Here is a 17,955-nt window from a genome sequence, read left to right as displayed (position 1 = left end):
AATTATAATTATCAAATATTTTGAATTGTTTTTTTTATGGGACAGAAATGGTTTTGTTCTGGATTGTTCCTGCTCACTTCCATGCCCAAAATAAAAAACAATCTACCCAGCACTTGAATCAATGCTTTTCGGAAAACACCCAATTTTTAATGCCTTTTTTCAAGGCATTTTTAACACTTTTGTTGATGAGTAGGTCAGTAGGAAAATATGTAATATTCTGCAAATGAGGCTTTTTTTGAACTTTTTTTAACTTATGTGTCTTTTTGGGTCAGTGAGTTTTTCTGCAATTTGTGTAGGCTCTGTTTTTTTTTCTTTTTGTTGCTGCTGCTTTTGCATATATTGGCCACCCTTCTCTTTAAGGTGGCCAATATACTCCATTCATCTTTATGGCTCTGCTAAAGAGAAGCTGACTACAGTACTCGGCTATCTCCATGATAGGTGACTGGACCATTCATATGGGACCACAGCTCTCTCTATCGATGATGGTCCCAAAAGTTGGACCCCCATCTAGCGAACACATTAGAGATGAGTGAACGTACTCGGTAAGGCCAATTTCGCAATCGAGCACCGCGATTTTCGAGTACTTCACTACTCGGGTGAAAAGTACTCGGGGGCGCTGTGTGGCGGGGCGTGGCGTGGTGGAGCGGGGGGTAGCAGCGCGGAACAGGGGGGAGCTCTCTCTCCCTCTCCCCCCCACTCCCCTCTGCAACCCCCCGCTCACCCACAGCGCCCCCGAGTAGTGAAGTACTCGAAAGTCGCGGTGCGCGATTGCGAAATCGGCCTTACCGAGTACGTTGGCTCATCTCTAGAACACATATCTCCCGTATGCATTTTTAACTGATTCTATAGTCACTGCATTTCCAGTATATAGTGTTAGCTGCCCAAGGGTGTACAGTACATGCCATTGAGCCAGACTGTGCAGCTTGTATTCGGCCCTTGGACAGTATGGGTCTAGCCCTGGTTGTTCCCATCTCATTTAGTATTGAGTTACAAGAACCTGTGCCAGTTTTCTAAAGGAACTTCATTGTTACCTATGAAAATTGGGGAATTGATGCAATGGGCATTGAGAGGACTGCAGAATGCGCTATTTGTTCCAGTAGAATAAATAAAAGAACCATAAGTTTAAAAAAATCAGTGGGGAAAACCATTTTTTTTTTCATTTTAACCCTTTCCAATTCACTATCTGAAATCTTTCTACATTCTGATTGAAGCTTGTACAGCTCCAATGTCGGAAGACGTCCGACAAGGTATTCTTACCGTCTATTGCCAGCCACTCCACTGTCGGAGCCTCTCTGGCGCACACACACTGGCTTTAGCCAGCAGATGGCACCATTGTATAACAGCAAAAAGAGAAAGCCTTTTAGGAAACCCTGAATCCAAAATTGGATTGGAAAGGGTCAATTCAATTTCTCTCCTTCAATGGTTGAACGGATAGATGGAATTATAATTAAAAGCCATAAAGCAAGTGTGAATGTACCCTAAGAGATCAAATGATCACATGTTCAAATCCCCTTGTAGGACCAATAAGCACTGCAAAAAAAAAGAATAGTGAAAAAAAAAAGTTTCAAAAAAATTAAAAAAATCCCAAGACACTACCCCCTTATAATGGGACAAAAAAAAAACAGATTAATGGCTGTCCATATAATACAAGAATGGCTCGAGTCCGTTTTGGCTTATAGAGGGGTTCCCAAGTGGAGAACCCATTATGATCTTTATACACCCCAATAGAGCATAGCAAGAAATGATGTGTTGGAGCCACAAAGCAGGGAACCCAAATACGTCAATACATAGATTTAAAGGGGTTCATCTTTATTGAAGCCACACGGGCTGGCTGCCAACGTTTCGGCTGTCGCTGCAGCCTGCGTTGGCATCCCTTGTGTGATAAGGTACGCCCAAGTTCAGTTGTGTTTGCGTTATTTGGTTCCCCAATAGAACATATCAATAAGTGTTGTTGTAATGAGACAACTCCTTTAAGAGGGAGCAAGAATGGTCTCTATGAAGGTGCGTTAATCAACATGAGAGACACTATAAGAGAACTCATCACAGTTGGAGAAGTAACTTACACATATGTCCTGATGACTCCGAACGCTCTATGTAACGTACTAGTGAGTCAAAGCCTGTAGCACAATGACAATAGGATATTCTCCTTACCACTTGTCATATAGTCACAATCTGTCCCATTCGGCTCCGCACCCCTCTGCGCTCCAGCGTTGTGACAATTATATTCTTGTTTTCTGCAGCCTCCGGTTCTGGCCTTCGGTAAACTAAAAAAGAATTATATGTTTGGATGAACCAGTAAAAATCAGATTGATAATTATGCCGTGGAATGAGCAGCATTGTGGCTATTTTTAATTGAGATCTATTCATGTAGCCAAAGAACACAAAGAGCATTAGGAATGGTGTAAGTACCAGCAATAGCATTTCCCAGACTGCACCAGAGGCTATGTTTGCTCTGTCTTAGCATCTGGAAGCTAAAGCATATGTTGGATGTTAGCCTGGGTGTACACAATGTGTCCTATTTATTTAAGGCTTCCTTTGAAGGCACAACTTACAAGTGTGTTTCTTTAGGGGTACATGTCAGACTTGATTTAGCATTGACTTGAATTTGGATACTCCTGAACAGCAAAAAGGCAACATTTTGGGGGAGGAATGTGGCTGCTATCTGAGCAGCGATCTGTCACTTTCATTTATGTAGCTCAAGGACATCTACGAAAGCTGCATCATGGAGATTTCAATAAATTAGAATATGCTTTGCTTAAAGAACAGTATGCTTACCACTGGGCTCATTCACGGCAAACATGGCTTTTGATTAAAACGTGCGACAAAGATAAATATTGCATAGAGATATAGAGAAGTGTAATATGTAAGAGACTGTGTATATAGGAATATAAAAATAAGGATATATTCAATGATCCACTGGAGTCAAATTATACCTTCTTGTAAAGGTCACACCTTCCTGCAGCTTGACCATTCTTGGTGTATTATACCACGGGCTTACAGTACTCCTTATAACACCTCATGTAAGTGTAGTGTGGCCGTGGTATTACACAAAGGCTCAGAATACGACAAAAAAAAAAAACCGCAAGCACAAAGGCAGAGTTTTTCTTTAATGATAAAAAGATTTGGAACAAAGAGATTTTGACAAAGTAGAGCCAGTAGATTTTAAAAGAGGGCAATCAAACCTGAAGGTTCTCACAACCAAAATATGTCCTAAACGTGGACGCACACTACTGTCTAGTAATTAACAACTAAACAGTGCACTGCGCGGTCAGGACAGAATAAGCTCCCTTTTATCAGTCTGTTAATATCTTCAGCAGCCATGTAGAGTCCGCACAATATTTAGAGTCGAATAATGCAGACTCTCTTATTGGCTCGGGTGCCCCACATGGCTTGGGGAGCACTCTCCAGTACTGTTGTACCTTGTCTCCAACGGAACTATGGGTGGAGACAAGGGTTTGTCCAGGGGGAGTGTAATGGAACGCCCACAGCTGCCGATTGGCTAGCTTACATTTTTCACGGCTTTCATTCTCCCCACCCTCCCATCTTTCCTGGTCTAACATAATATCCCCCTTGTGCTTCCTGTCAGTGTTCCTGCCTTCCTCCCCTCACTCCCCACCCAGAACTCTCCCTGCTGGCCTCCCATTAGTGATGCACTCTCTCCGGCCCTGTCAGTTTTCCCCATCAGTAGCGGTGTAACAGCCCTTCAACTGTCACTTTCCGTGTCGCTCTGTCTTCTCCCCTCCCTGTTCCAGCGCTGTCTGTCCCCCACTATGACTCTCGCCACCAGCCTCCCATCAGTGATGAATTGTCTCTAGTGTTGTAACTCTCCCCCATCTTCTGCGGTCTAATAGCCCATCAGCTGTGACTTTTCCTGGCGCTTTGCCTTTTCCCTCCCTATTCTGGAGCTGTCCGTACCCTGCTTTGAATGTTGCCGGCTGCGCTGCTCTCATCAGTGCTCCTATATCAGATTCTATCCGGATGGCCAGCTGCTTCAGCTGGCCCTGCTATCTGTGTCCTTGTCCCCCGATGGTAGTCACCCCTGTCTTCTGCCACTGTCAACATTAACGGTCCCGCTCTTGCTCTCCGTGTCCCCTGCCTGGTGTGCGCCAGCCACCTTCAGTAAGCCACTGTCGGCAAGTTAGCCAATCAGCAGCTGTGGGCGTTCCCTTGAACTTCCCCTAGACAAACCCCCGTCTCCACCCATAGTTCAGGTGGAGACAAGATACAACAATACCACACTCTCCAGAATAGCAGGACAAATGAAAGCAGTACACTTCCAAGCTCAAAAATTGTGTTGGCAACCACTTGGAAGTTATAGTTCTGGCCAAGCTGTTTTGAAGTATCAAATTATAGTCCCACCTTAGATACCGGTCTCTACTTACACTTTTTTTTAAAGTTAAGCCGCTGTTTAACCACCAGCAGCGTTCTTTGTAGTGCTTGTTCCTGGAATTGATGCATGATGTCACTGCTTCTTTTCTCTACAGCAGCACCAACCTGTCCTCTTACAAAAAAACTGGTGACCTGTTGCTCTAAACTCTCTTACTAAACATTTCTTCCCTACTCTCAGCAACTTCCTCACAGCTCAGGTAGCTGTCTCTTTCTACCAGCAGGGTAGACTTGGGGGGCCTGCTCTCACTCCTCCTCAGCTACTCCAAAAGTAACTGCATCACCAGACCTCTCAGAGTTGTGCTTGACAAAAACTGTTCCACCCTGCTTGACAACAACTGTTCCACCCCTTCTTTGGCAGGTGATCTGAAGAGTGCCACTCAGAAAATCGTCCAGAACAAAGTGATCAAGGAGTGTTATTACACAACTTGGCCACTACATGCCACTGTAACATAAAGTTTTAAATTCGTTTTTAGAAATTTGTCAATTATAGTGATTACTTTTGCATTTTTTTACACATCTCAACAGGGTAGCCCCCTTAAATAAGTGGAGAAGTGCATGGTGTAGTATTTCGTTTCTTGACAAATTTATGTTTTATTCATAATCATATCAGCTTCTCCAGAGATTTTGTAGGTAACATAAAGGACTTATTTATTCTATGTGAACCTCACTTAATCCATTTAAGGGACAGACTGTCCCAACAATGTACCAGAGAATCCACTAGTGGTTGAAGCTCGGACACAATATTCTGCTGGTCCAGCAGAAGACAACCCAGTTTAGAGTTTACTGGAGCCAGTTGCTTGCCATTATGGTCAACTACTCAGTAGTTAACATTCAAATAACCATTTAGATCACACAGATATGTCCTGCCAGGTTGTCTCATGAAGGCAACCCTTTTTTAAATAGTAGCTGACCCAGTGATAACAGCTGATCACAGTGGGATCGGCTTCTCTGACCATTTGCAATCAATTGTTGGTGGTGGATTAGCTGGCAATGTGGAAATGTATTACATGGTGGGCATCAAAATGAATGTGCTGTCATACGATACATGAACAAGTAGCTCCCACCAGCGTCGGAGATGCTAATAGCGGCTTTTTGCTCTGGCTCATAGAGGGGGTCCCATCAGAGGAACCAGGCCTATGACATACATATATGTATGGGGAGGGGTTTGCTTAAAGGGGTTTTCTGGGCATTTACTAGTGATAACTTATCCTCCAGATAGGTCATCAGTAGTTGATCAGCAGGGGTCCGATGTTCAGGAGCTTTGCCGATGAGCTGATCCTCCGGCCTGCTGTCAGTCAGCTGAGTCGAATGTCTGCAACCATGGTCAGAGGCAGAAGTGTAATAGAAGACTCCACTCCCATTGACATCAAATGAGGAGTGGAGGAGCCAAAAGTGTATTACCAGGCATCACTCCCATTGATGTCAATGGGAGTGAAGTCTTCTATTACACTTCCGGCTTGGATGACCAATGCGGATGTTTGAACCTGCTGCTCTAACAGAAGGTTGTATGATAAGCTGTTTGGCTGAGTAGTAGACCACCTGCATTCAACTATTGCTGACCTATCTTGAGTTAACGGTAGATGCCTGGAAAACCCCTTTAATGATCAAGTTGCAGTAAAAAATTTTAATTTCTCTTTAGTGAAGTTCCCCTTTAAATTCAGACATTGTCTAAAGGAATATATAACAAAAAACTTTGCTGCTCTTTTCCAGTCTACAAAAGCTGAAATAAATAGATTTTTTTCCCTCGTTTCCACCTGAATGACTGGACACCTTGTTCTACGTTACAATTGAAGCACCCAAATGTATTGCATCTGCTACACTGGTATTTCTGCAGCGGCTGCCAAACTAAAGGCACATTTGCGGCTTTTATTAACATATGTTTCTAACAAAACCACATCTTGTATGTTCCTCAGCTGCTCTGCACCATGGCAGCGGTCCCAAAAGCCTACAGACGATAACTGAATCTCCTGCTGTACCTGTAACAATTTAATTGTATAAGTCAGCCCAGTCAGGCATTCCCGGCTCATGACTCGGAGACATGAAATTCATTGTCATTATTGTCCCTGTCATTTTGTATCATTATGTCTTGCTGCAGAATTTTCCTCACTCCAGTGCTTTTTCTACCTCCAGGAATCAGAGATTATGGCTGAGGTTGGGGCGGGGGCAGGACTATGAACTACATTTACCTCAAGGGAGCCTCGTATTATACTGGTTTTTTCCCTCTGACTGGCTGGATTTGACTGTTTATTCCCCGACACCGGCAACGACAAAATTACAAGTAGTTTTATGGAAATGTTAGATCCTGTGTGCTTGACCCTTCTCTGCCGAAAGGGACATTAATGCATTCGGGGGCACTTCAGTAATAAAGGGGAAAAGGGTTAAACATTAGTGCGGCTCAAAGATGTAATTTTTTTTTTACTCTTTTGTTCAATTTTTTTCATGCCCAGCTCTTGGGATTGGAGACTGATGTATATAAATGTACATTTATGTCTGAACATGTATACACTGTGCATGTTTGTGTATTTTTTTTTTACAGTACTATCACTTTAAGTGAATAATCCCTCATCTTGTTAGCATAGGAGTGCGTAAAATATTTATTAATGCACTTAATTACATATGGGATAATATCCCGCCCACACACTTATTTTACTCCTCTATATAGCACATTCATATTCTGCAGTGCTATACAGAGATTGTCATCCATTAGGGTACTTTAACATGGGCCAATAGTGGTCCGAGTAATCCTGCCAAAGAGCGATTGTGGGCGACTGCGATCAGGTATAAACATGGGAGGTGTACAAGAAACGACTCACTTATCAGAGTCGCTTGGTTTTTAGCCCACCTAAAACCAAGCGACTGTTGGCTAGTGTAAACAGGCAGTCCATCTATGAAGGACTGCCTGTTTACTCTGAATGGAGACAGGTGGCCGGAAAAGATCTCCAGTTCAGTGAGCGATGATCATTGGGATGGCGGTTGGGCATTTAAGTACCTTGTGTAAACGTATACTTACTTTGCTTCCTGTCCTCATTGGGGCTGACAATTTGAGTTCCATATTAAAGGGGTTTTCCAGTTGTAAACTATCACTGGCCTATCCTCAGAACAAGTCATCTATTCTAGATCAGCTGGGGTTCTTTGCCCAGGACCCCCATCAATCAGCAGTTCACTGAACCAACACTCTTGGGCATTGAGACAATTTCTACAGGAAGCAGATAGCTCTGTTCTTAGACAAGTGGTCAGGCTTTGTATTGCAGGTAAAGTTCCCATTGAAATGAATCAGAGCTTTGCCTGCAATACTAAGCCTGGCCACTGCAGTAAGAACAGAGCTGTTTGTTTCCTGCAGACATCAGCTAAGTGTACAAGCACATCAGGACCGCAAGCAGCTGATCGGCGGAGGTTCTAGACAACAGATTACCGCCAGTAAGCATGAGTGTCATATGAGTTTCGTGCATTGCAAGACACACAAAACTCGCCCGAATATGAACTTATCAGAGTCGCTTGGTTTTTAGCCCACCTAAAACCAAGCGACTGTTGGCTAGTGTAAACAGGCAGTCCATCTATGAAGGACTGCCTGTTTACTCTGAATGGAGACAGGTGGCCGGAAAAGATCTCCAGTTCAGTGAGCGATGATCATTGGGATGGCGGTTGGGCATTTAAGCACCTTGTGTAAACGTATACTTACTTTGCTTCCTGTCCTCATTGGGGCTGACAATTTGAGTTCCATATTAAAGGGGTTTTCCAGTTGTAAACTATAACTGGCCTATCCTCAGAACAAGTCATCTATTCTAGATCAGCTGGGGTTCTTTGCCCAGGACCCCCATCAATCAGCAGTTCACTGAACCAACACTCTTGGGCATTGAGACAATTTCTACAGGAAGCAGATAGCTCTGTTCTTAGAAAAGTGGTCAGGCTTTGTATTGCAGGTAAAGTTCCCATTGAAATGAATCAGAGCTTTGCCTGCAATACTAAGCCTGGCCACTGCAGTAAGAACAGAGCTGTTTGTTTCCTGCAGAAATCAGCTAAGTGTACAAGCACATCAGGACCGCAAGCAGCTGATCGGCGGAGGTTCTAGACAACAGATTACCGCCAGTAAGCATGAGTGTCATATGAGTTTCGTGCATTGCAAGACACACAAAACTCGCCCGAATATGAACTCCATTCTTTTGAATGGAGTCATACATATAAGCGATTCCTCGGAAAGCATCGCCCATTGTTTTCAGTGGGACAGTCAAACACATCGCATGCTGTTGCTCCGACATGCGTGAAACAAGTCCTGGAGGATCAGAATTTCAGAGAAGTGATGCAAGGTGTTCATGCCGTGTTTCTCAGCCCGGTATTGGGCTCACCCATGTGAATGTAATCTTAGGGGGTTTAAAAGACAAGAATACTTCATATCAATCAGTGGTTGGCACAGAGGAAATGCTGGGACCTCCATATCCAACCTGCGGGTCACAGCGCTGATTTAAAATTATGTTAAGATGTTACAAATCCGGTCAGCAATATTAAACATTAGTATCTCCTCTTCCATGTTTGTATATTTGTATCTGTTTGCTGTTGGAGTTGATTTTATTATTATTATTATTTTCTTCCCTCCGTAAACCGTTATTAAAATCCTTCCCAAATCACAGTACGGTCAAGTGGAGTGCAGAGACTACATTGACTCCGAGACGTATTCAAGTGTCTGTTAGCATCAATTTCCTGACAAAATGAGGCTTCATCACTAGCTCTAAATATCTACCTGTTGAACTGCTGCCAGATCTGGAACCGTTCAAGGACAGATGAAGATAAATTACTTCCAGTAACCAGTTCTCAAATCAGTCAGTGATGCAGGGAGAGGGATGCTGACCCACAGTCTTCCATTTTTATCAGATTTAACATTTCATTTGCTGGAACAACTTGTAAATCAATCTATTGTGTAATGGTAGAGATTTATAGGCTGCGTCTGCCAATCCTATAGGACTCGTACTATTTAAGATTTTCAGTTGGATGTTAATGTATAGGTTTGTTTTTTTAGGAAGTTGTACTAATACAGTAATAGTAATGACCTTAAAGGGAATCGTTCAGCTTGTCCAAATCGCAGGCAGCATGTTATATAGCAGGAGGAGCTGAGCAAACTGATTTATATGGAGAAAGATTCAGTATAGCTAGTCATTTATTGATTTGAATCTCTGTTGACTCTCAGTTTAGGAGTCCAGTAGGCGGTCCTATCAGTGATTGACAGCTGACTGTGCATACAAAAATAGCTGTCCTGGCAGTCACTCATAGCTCCGCCCACTGGACTCTTAAGCTTGAAATAAATAGAGATTTAAGCAAATAACTTACACGTTATACTAAATCTTTTCCCATAAAACTATATATTAATCTGCTCAGCTTCTCCCGCTCTATAACATGATGCCTGCAGAGTGGATTGCACTTTTAATGTGAGAGGTTCCCTTTAAAGGAGTTAACCCAACATACAAACGTATCTCTCATCCACAGTACAGGGCATAAGAGTCTGATCAGCAGATGTCTAACCACTAGGACCCCACTGATCACAAGAACATATGAATGCACTGGTGGTTGATCATTCATCTGGTGCTCCATTCATTACTATGTGATTGCCAGTGATAGCCAAGCATTATTACTCCACTTCTCTTAGGCAGTCCCATAGAGATGAATGGAATAACAGCACACATACTTGATGGCCAGTCCAGTCATTCGCAAGGACAAGGGACCCCCATTTCTGTGATTGATAGGGGTCCCAGCAATTGAACACACACCAATTAGACACTTATCCTTAGATAACCTGGCCAAAGATTCGTCTAATGTTAAAGGACCCTAACATTGTACTATAGGTTGTAGCTGATTTTTGGGGGTCCCTACAGCGAAACACCCTTTGATGAGCTTATAGTTGGAGGCATCCTACTAACCAATAAAGATTGTCCAGGAGCAAACAAGCTCTTTAAGTTGTTACAGATATTTAGGCCAGTGAAGGTAAGGGTTCTCCTCAAGGAAAGGACCTGGTGAAGAGACTTTTATAAGGCCATGCATGCTCCTCTGGGAAATTTATGCAACTAGGAAGATGGAACAATGCCTCTACAGCACCACCTATTGGAAGGCAGCATTCCTGCAAGTCAATATCAGACTTTTTAACTAACATTGTAACAATGACTGTGAATATAAGTCAAAGCCAGAGTCTTCTCCAGAAGGTAAAGATAAACCTGTTTTGGGTTTAAGGTTTTCTATTTAAGTAAAATGAATCGTCTCTATACTTTTATACTTAGAATCCAGTATGAACTCTCCTGGCTACACTGTGGCACTTGAGGAGTTAAATTGTGAGTAACTCTAATGTCGCAGTTTAATTCAGCAAGGCCCTTTCGTGGAATAAACAACTGATCTGTTTTACTCACCACTTGGTAGATGGAGATCTAACTTGTGACTAGAGCTGACAGATGTAATCTGCATGTTGGGACCATGTGTCATTCAGAGAACACACCCAAACACGTCCCTGGAACAATGGTGGGAGACTGGTCTGCTCGCTGTGTTCTCAGATAGCTCATTGTGTTTGCCCAGAACAATATTTGCAGGTTGCAGGACCAAGTGTGATAACTTTTATAGACTTCTATTTTAGTCCTTTAGCTAAATATAGTAACACGGTCCACACGGCGCCCTCTATCTGACTGCTTCTCATTTCCCGTAGTAATTGCGTCCTTACTATTTTAAAAATACCTTATTTGAATGGCGCATAGAATGTGTTATTTTGTGTTTTCAGGCTGGATTGTGCAATTTATTTATTTTATTACTTACTAATAAAATGTGGTCTGCTTGTTATCTAAAAGTTACAATTATAGACAAACACAATGTAGCCAATCTAATAACACACAAACCGTTGTACCGTCCACGTCTTTTATTGAATACATTGCGTAAACATTACATTGCAGGGAGAAAAAGTGAGTGAACTCCTACATTTAATAGCCTGTAGGTCTCCTTTTAGCAACAGTCGCCTCCAATAATTTAATTTGGGCCAAATAGGTTAAAACAATAAAGCAAACGGTGCTTACCTGTCCTCAGCCCTGGCAATCCAGCGCTCAGTCTCTGTTGACAGCCAATCAGAGGCTGCAGTGTTACCGTTCGGAACTCCTGGTGTCACGGTGCCCAGGATGTTGGCGCTGATGTCAGGAGAACGGACAGTGATGCTGCTGCAGTCACCTGACGTCTGTGGTCAACAGAGACTGTGAGAATCACGGCAAGTGCCCTTTATTTTACTGGGGGTTTTTAAATTATTTTAACCCATTTGGCTGGAATTTGAAAAAGTTAAATTGCAACGGACTAACTCTTTAAAGGGACTATATTCCCATTTTTTTTGCATTAATTAAAACCAGTTAGTGAAACATTTTCCATTTTTCTAATATGTTTTTATTTTCTGATTGTAGTTTTTTTTTATTGTTCTCTTTATATGGCTATGGGGTGTCCATCTTTCCCGAGCTGCATTTAACAGCATTAAGAGAATTTAGTGATATGCTTTACAGCAGCTTCATGGGCCTATTACACAATAAACAGGAGGGACCCATTGACTTGTATGGAGACTGTTCTGCTCTGTACGGAGGTGATTGTGCAGGGAGGTGGGTAGATGGTCCCAGCTTATACCTATTGTGAATGGTGGACCCTGTGTTATCTACATATAGGTGTTACCTCTCAGGGTAGTCCTATCTGTGATGTTAGTGAGATAACTACTGCAAAGTTTTCTCTACAGATCAGTAAGTGACAGACTAGTATCAGGCGCTGTGGTCAATGTGAAAAATGCAGAATATTAGGATTAAAGAAAAAAACTGATTGTAACCGAAAGTTAAAAAACATATTACCAAATTCTTAAAAAAATATGTTTAACACAAAAGTGTGATTTATATAATAGTCCTTTTCTGATGAAACATTGCCTTTAAATATAACACATAACGTTTATCTCGGACCCCAGGAAATTACAGAAAAAAACTCAGAACTTGTCAGCAGAAATATAAACTTTAGACTGTTCATCCATGCTACTACATGGTGTAGTAGAAAGGTCGGTCCTATAGCATAATAAAAACGGGACTGGGCCCTCCTAGTGCAAGACCTCCCTACTGGAAACATCCAGATGCATGCTTAGATATCTATAGCAATCACCGGATTCAATGCCTTATTCTTACCTAGTCTACATATTGATCTATAGACATCGGCTATGTATGAGCAGTGCTAGATATGGATGTTTATACATAGTCCTCAGCTCTATAAGGACCATCACATGATCTGTAGGGGCTCCAGCATGTTTGTGCTATTCCTGGCTACACAATACCAGAAAGGACAATCTGCAGAGCTGTTCTTGCCAACACGAATTCCAAAACCCTGATTAGCCCAGTTAAGGATTGTGGCATCCTGGATTTGCTGTTGGAGCCGTGTTCTACACTGAAGCCATGCCATGTTTTAGATAGACTTTTAAATGTTCTAATAGAATGTAAGCCTTAGGGCTAATGCCCACGGATGGATTATCGCTGCAGAAATTGCGGCCAGACACCTGCTGTGAATTCTGCAGCAATGGCCGTCCATAGACATGCTGTGTTAAATGATTCTCCCTGTCCACGAGCCGAAATCAACTGCAATTTTCCACTTGTGGGGGAGAATCACAGCATGTTCTATTCTGTGCGGAAAAACCCACGGGCGGCTTCCATTGCAGTCAATGGAAGCTGTCCATCCTGCAATACTTTTGCTGTGAACACAGCGAAAGTATCGCGGGAATCCGCATCACCGCCCAGCATCGGCACATCATGCACTGCACTGCGCATGCGCGTCGGCTCACCAGGCAAGACACTCGAGGCGGATCCGGACAGGTGAGTATAGATTCTCTGAGGGGCGCCAGGTCTGATTCTGCAGCGAGATTTCGCAGGCAGAATCCGATCCGGCTGTGGGCATGAAACCTTAGGGTGCATTTACGAGTACATGGGTTAGAAAAACGAAGCGAGTTCTCTATGATTGCAAGAGGCATAGAACTTGCATGTTGTGATAACCCATTATTTACAACAGATGTATTCACATGGGTGATTTTTCTCTTGCAACGATGCTGTGAGATAGAAAAAATCCCAGCATGTCCCATTTTTTGCGCAATTTCGCCCATTATTTTCTATGGCAGGAAGAAGAATCGCACTCGCATGCAGATGCGATTTTCCTGCAAGTGCGATGTGACTTTTAAAATTTGCCTGTTGAGAAAACATGCAGAGATTCAATGCGTTTTTCTCTCAAACGCATTGCAATCACAAGTTTTGCAAGTGCAATATCATTTCTAGTTTGTCGGCCCAATATCATGCTCACCCATGTAAACCCACACTCACATTGGGGTTCTAACTAAAAGAATAGGAACAGCCAAAAAGTCTTTTTTTCTTTTGAAAAAGGAAACTTACAGACCCCAATGTAAGTCAATGAGATCATTGTCTCTTCTTCAAAAGTGTTGTGGCTGGCGGTAGGCAATATTTAAATAGTTATCATGATATTTTGAGGGTACTATTTCTGCTTGTGGAGAGTGCCAAGTTGGAGTAGGGAGTCTTAGGCCATGCAATGCTCCCTGGGAAAAAAATATGTAAATTAGCTCCTGTACCAGAAAGTAGAAAAACTTTGCAGTAGTTCCTAATGGAAGTGTGCTGGTTGAAGAAAGTAATAATTGTTGTTTTTCTTTCCTTCCATACTTTCCAATTTTTTTATATTCTTATAGGCATCACATACAACTATCGAAATGCAAGGAAATTATGCCCCATGTAAATAATTCATGTGGTAGCTCCATTTTTTTTAATCCGTTCTCTTAGCTTACTCCAGTATAAGAAAAATTGCATAATCTAGGTAAAAAGCTGGAAAATCACTTCTCGTTATTGATTTAAACGTGGCCAAGACAGGATGCTGAAGGGAGTGGACATGAGACCCACTGAAACATTGATCCCCCCCATTGCCCTTTTGCCATAGACAGATTACTTTTGTACTGGTCCCTAGCACAGCAGACAGATCATGAGCCTAGATATTTTACATAATCAATTTTGTATTAAGGATTTGGTGTGCCGACTGCATATATCAACAACAATATCTATTACTCATACATCCTCTCACTCAGTGCTTTCATGGTAGACCCAGGGCTCTCATTTCGAGATTTGGGCTGTTTCTGCTACTGGTCATGTAATGAAAAATTAATCATTCCAAGTCCGCACTTCTAGAAATCCGATGTCTTCTCCAAGTCAAATTTTGGGGTCGTATCTTCTAGAGAAAATGATAAATGTAAAGATTTTTTTTGTAATACTTTTATTTGAAGATAAATCATTTTGACCTTTTTGTTTCTTATTGAAAGCTGTTTAAAAAAAAAAAAAAAAAGTTTGTCAAACTTTTTTGACTTTATAATTTTGTAGTGTTATTGTGTACAAATTCCATGTCCGTAGTCTTCAAAGTATTCTGGATGTACAAGTAAGGCGCTGCGTACCTAAATCTGTATTGTGTATGACTGCGGCGGTTCGCTGCCGATCATGCGCAGTACATTTTATTTTGAATTTTTGTATTTCCCGCAGTGTTGCTAAGTGATGATGCGGGTAATATAAAATTGCGTATGGGCTGTGGATCAGACTGCCTTTATTGACTTCAATGGAGGCCGTCCACACGGAGCAAAATAGAGCATGCTGCAATTTTTCCTCCGCTCGCGGAATACGCAGTTCATATCCGCGGGTGTGAGCTAAGAAGTGAAAGTCCAGGCCTTTGAATGGCTGCGCATTGGTGTGGATTCTCCGTGCGGACGCTGATCGTGGATTCTGCAATTGGATTCCGCCCGTATGAGCCCAGCATAAAACTTATATGTAAGAATAGTCACAAATAGCTTTTTCAAGAACTTATTCAATTTTTTTATTATTATACTAGTTTACAATGCATAGTTGTTGTTTTTTTGCCCATTCACACAGCCGGGTGCGGCGTACAGGCCCTGCAGCATAGAATTCCTTAATGACTGTGTCCCTTTAAATGCTCCAGATTTATCAGTTGTGCCAGAAAACTGTTGAATTTTCAATAGTAAATCATCTCCAATGTATTAATTCAATGCACATTATTAGTATTATCGTTACAGCAGAGTGTGTTTTATGTTTATGAAGAATGTCCATAGACTTCAAGGATTTTCCAGGCAAATACTACTGATGACCTATACTATGACCTCCACCGTTTGGGACCCCGGCTGTTCAGTTGGTCGGGCGCCTGCGGTCAGCGCAACAACACACAGTGGAACAGATGATAGCTGATAGCTTTGACCCCTGCTGTGTAGTGGTCAGTGCTAGTAACTGCAGGCACAGCTCTCATTACAATCTGTTGGAACTGCACCTTCAATTACGAGCACAGGTCACATGGTTGCTAACTGCTTCCGCTTCGCACCCCTGTTTGTTGAGTTCTTGATAGGGGGCACCTGATCAACTGGTATCCACTGAGCGGTGGATCCCAACCGACCAACTATTGATGACCTATACTGAAGATAGGTCATCAATAGTAGTTTGCCTGGAAAACCGCCTTAAGTCAAGCATACACATAAGGGTTTATTCACACAAACACATTTGCGCAGCGTAGTGCACACGCCAAATTTGTACATGCAATACTGAATGAATAGAACCCATTTATTTCATTAGGTCATTCACATGAGCATATTTTGCACACATGTTTTGTTTGCGCAAAAAACACGCGGCGTGTTCTATTCTTATTTGAATTGCACGCGATAAACTAATTTAACTTAATTACCCATTGAAATTAATGGGAGCATGCTTGCATGTTTTTTGTGTGTGCAAATATGCACAAAAAATATACTAAAACACGCAAAGGAGTACGCAAAAACGCAATGCCCGTTGTGCAATTATGCCTGTGTGAAGCCGGCACAAGGGAAAAGTTTGCTAAATCTGCCGATTTCAGTGGAACCGACTATTTTATGTCTATGGGAGTCTCCTGATTTTACCCAGCAATAGATATCAGGAGTGAGAAGGATCGGACATGTTGAATTTTACATGCCCCATCCTCTCGATCTTACAAAAGATATATCTCTGGCAAAAGTGTCTAGCAGTTGCAGAGCCTTATCTACATATATAGTTTTGTTTTTGCTTATCTGGTCATCCAGCAGTACATATAGAGTGCTCACCGAAGAGGTTGTCCCTAATCTACCCACTGGTGACCCGCGCTCAGGAAAGCTGCTCAATAGATCGGTGGGCTCAGCCTGCAGTACCAGTCTGAAAAAGATATGCACAAGATAGATCTATCTGTGTCTGGACTGACTGAACAGAGGGGTTCAAAAATAAATAAAAAAGTTTTTTCTTTTTTTGTACTTTTTTATTTAAATTTCATTATTTTTTTTTTCTTGATAAATAAAGCATCAACCCGACTTCATTCAGTACATTTCCCTGAGTTTGTGTATGTGGGATGTGTTACATCAGAAGATTAATTTTGCAATAAAACCCCATCCACACCGACTAGTTACATGCCCTTCATTAATAAGTATAATGTTTGTGTTCATTAATTCATACCCCAGGCCCCATTTATAAATTTATGTTTATATGTCTTAGTTTATTAACGAGTCTATACCATAGTACATCCATAGTGAGGTTAAATCATCATTTGCATCTACTTATTTCTCTAGTTGATTACATAGAGTCCATTAATAGGGAATCAGTCTTCTTGGGGCAATTAGTTGTTTACTTATTGATCATTTATGTAATATCCATTATTACCGAGGTGACATTTTATTTGCACCTTTTTTTTATGTTCACTAATTAATGATGTAATCTATTAATATGGATAAAGAATTCTGTTTATTTCTGCTCTAATTGCATAGGACTGCAAACACATGAAGAACTATTGACTGCTGTGTTGGTTCTCCTATAAGCAAACAGTTAATTTTATGTTTAGTGATTTACGCTATTGAGTTATTATAGTACTAATGAGTTTTTTTGTTGTTTTTATGTGTTTCTTTTTTCGTCTGTCCAATAAATTAATACTACGAGTATAAGCTGTTGTACGGCATCGTGCAGCAGGTTGATAGGCTGATGCAAAAGTGGCAGTGTATCTTTAAATAATTCTGCTAAGATCTAGCCAGCCATCACGTAGATTTGCTGTGACAGGGACAGATGTGACAGATCGGTTGTGACACACTTCCATACCACAAGTCAGTGGCTTGAGGTGACTCATGTCCTTCCTTTGATTCCGTCCTCTGCTGCAGGACAGCACAACGATGCTCGAATGAACCTTGCCATCGCTCTCACTGCTGCCAGGTATGGTGCTGCCACAGCCAATTACACTGAAGTGGTGGGCTTGCTGAAGAAGACAGATCCCCAGACCGGCACTGAGCGCGTCTGCGGTGCACGTTGCAGAGACGTTCTAACAGGTATCTGACTTGTAGCCTGCTATACATACATAGCTTTGTTTTCTTTGATGCTTAAGATAGTCTTAGAATTAATATATCCCTGTTATTATATGGCCAACCCAACTCATATACTCTCATTACATCCTATTATCAGAAGCAAATTCTTAACTTATGACATCCGTGATTTGTGTAGTTAGCATTCGCCAAAC

The 17,955-nt window shown here is 41.9% G+C and overlaps 1 protein-coding gene across 3 annotated transcripts in view; it reads left to right on the top strand.

The window, feature by feature from the left end:
• Positions 1–17,955, top strand: part of GPD2 (glycerol-3-phosphate dehydrogenase 2) — a 164,386-nt gene that overhangs the window by 79,921 nt on the left and 66,510 nt on the right. For all 3 annotated transcript variants that reach the window (XM_066576005.1, XM_066576006.1, XM_066576007.1), the window contains exon 7: positions 17,603–17,767. In XM_066576005.1, coding sequence (XP_066432102.1) covers positions 17,603–17,767 — 165 coding nt within the window. The remainder of the gene's footprint in view (positions 1–17,602; positions 17,768–17,955) is intronic.

The sequence above is a fragment of the Eleutherodactylus coqui genome, chromosome 8 (genome assembly GCF_035609145.1).
Source record: "Eleutherodactylus coqui strain aEleCoq1 chromosome 8, aEleCoq1.hap1, whole genome shotgun sequence".
In the NCBI taxonomy this organism is placed as follows: Eukaryota; Metazoa; Chordata; class Amphibia; order Anura; family Eleutherodactylidae; genus Eleutherodactylus; species Eleutherodactylus coqui.
This window is presented reverse-complemented; position numbering and strand designations above follow the sequence as displayed.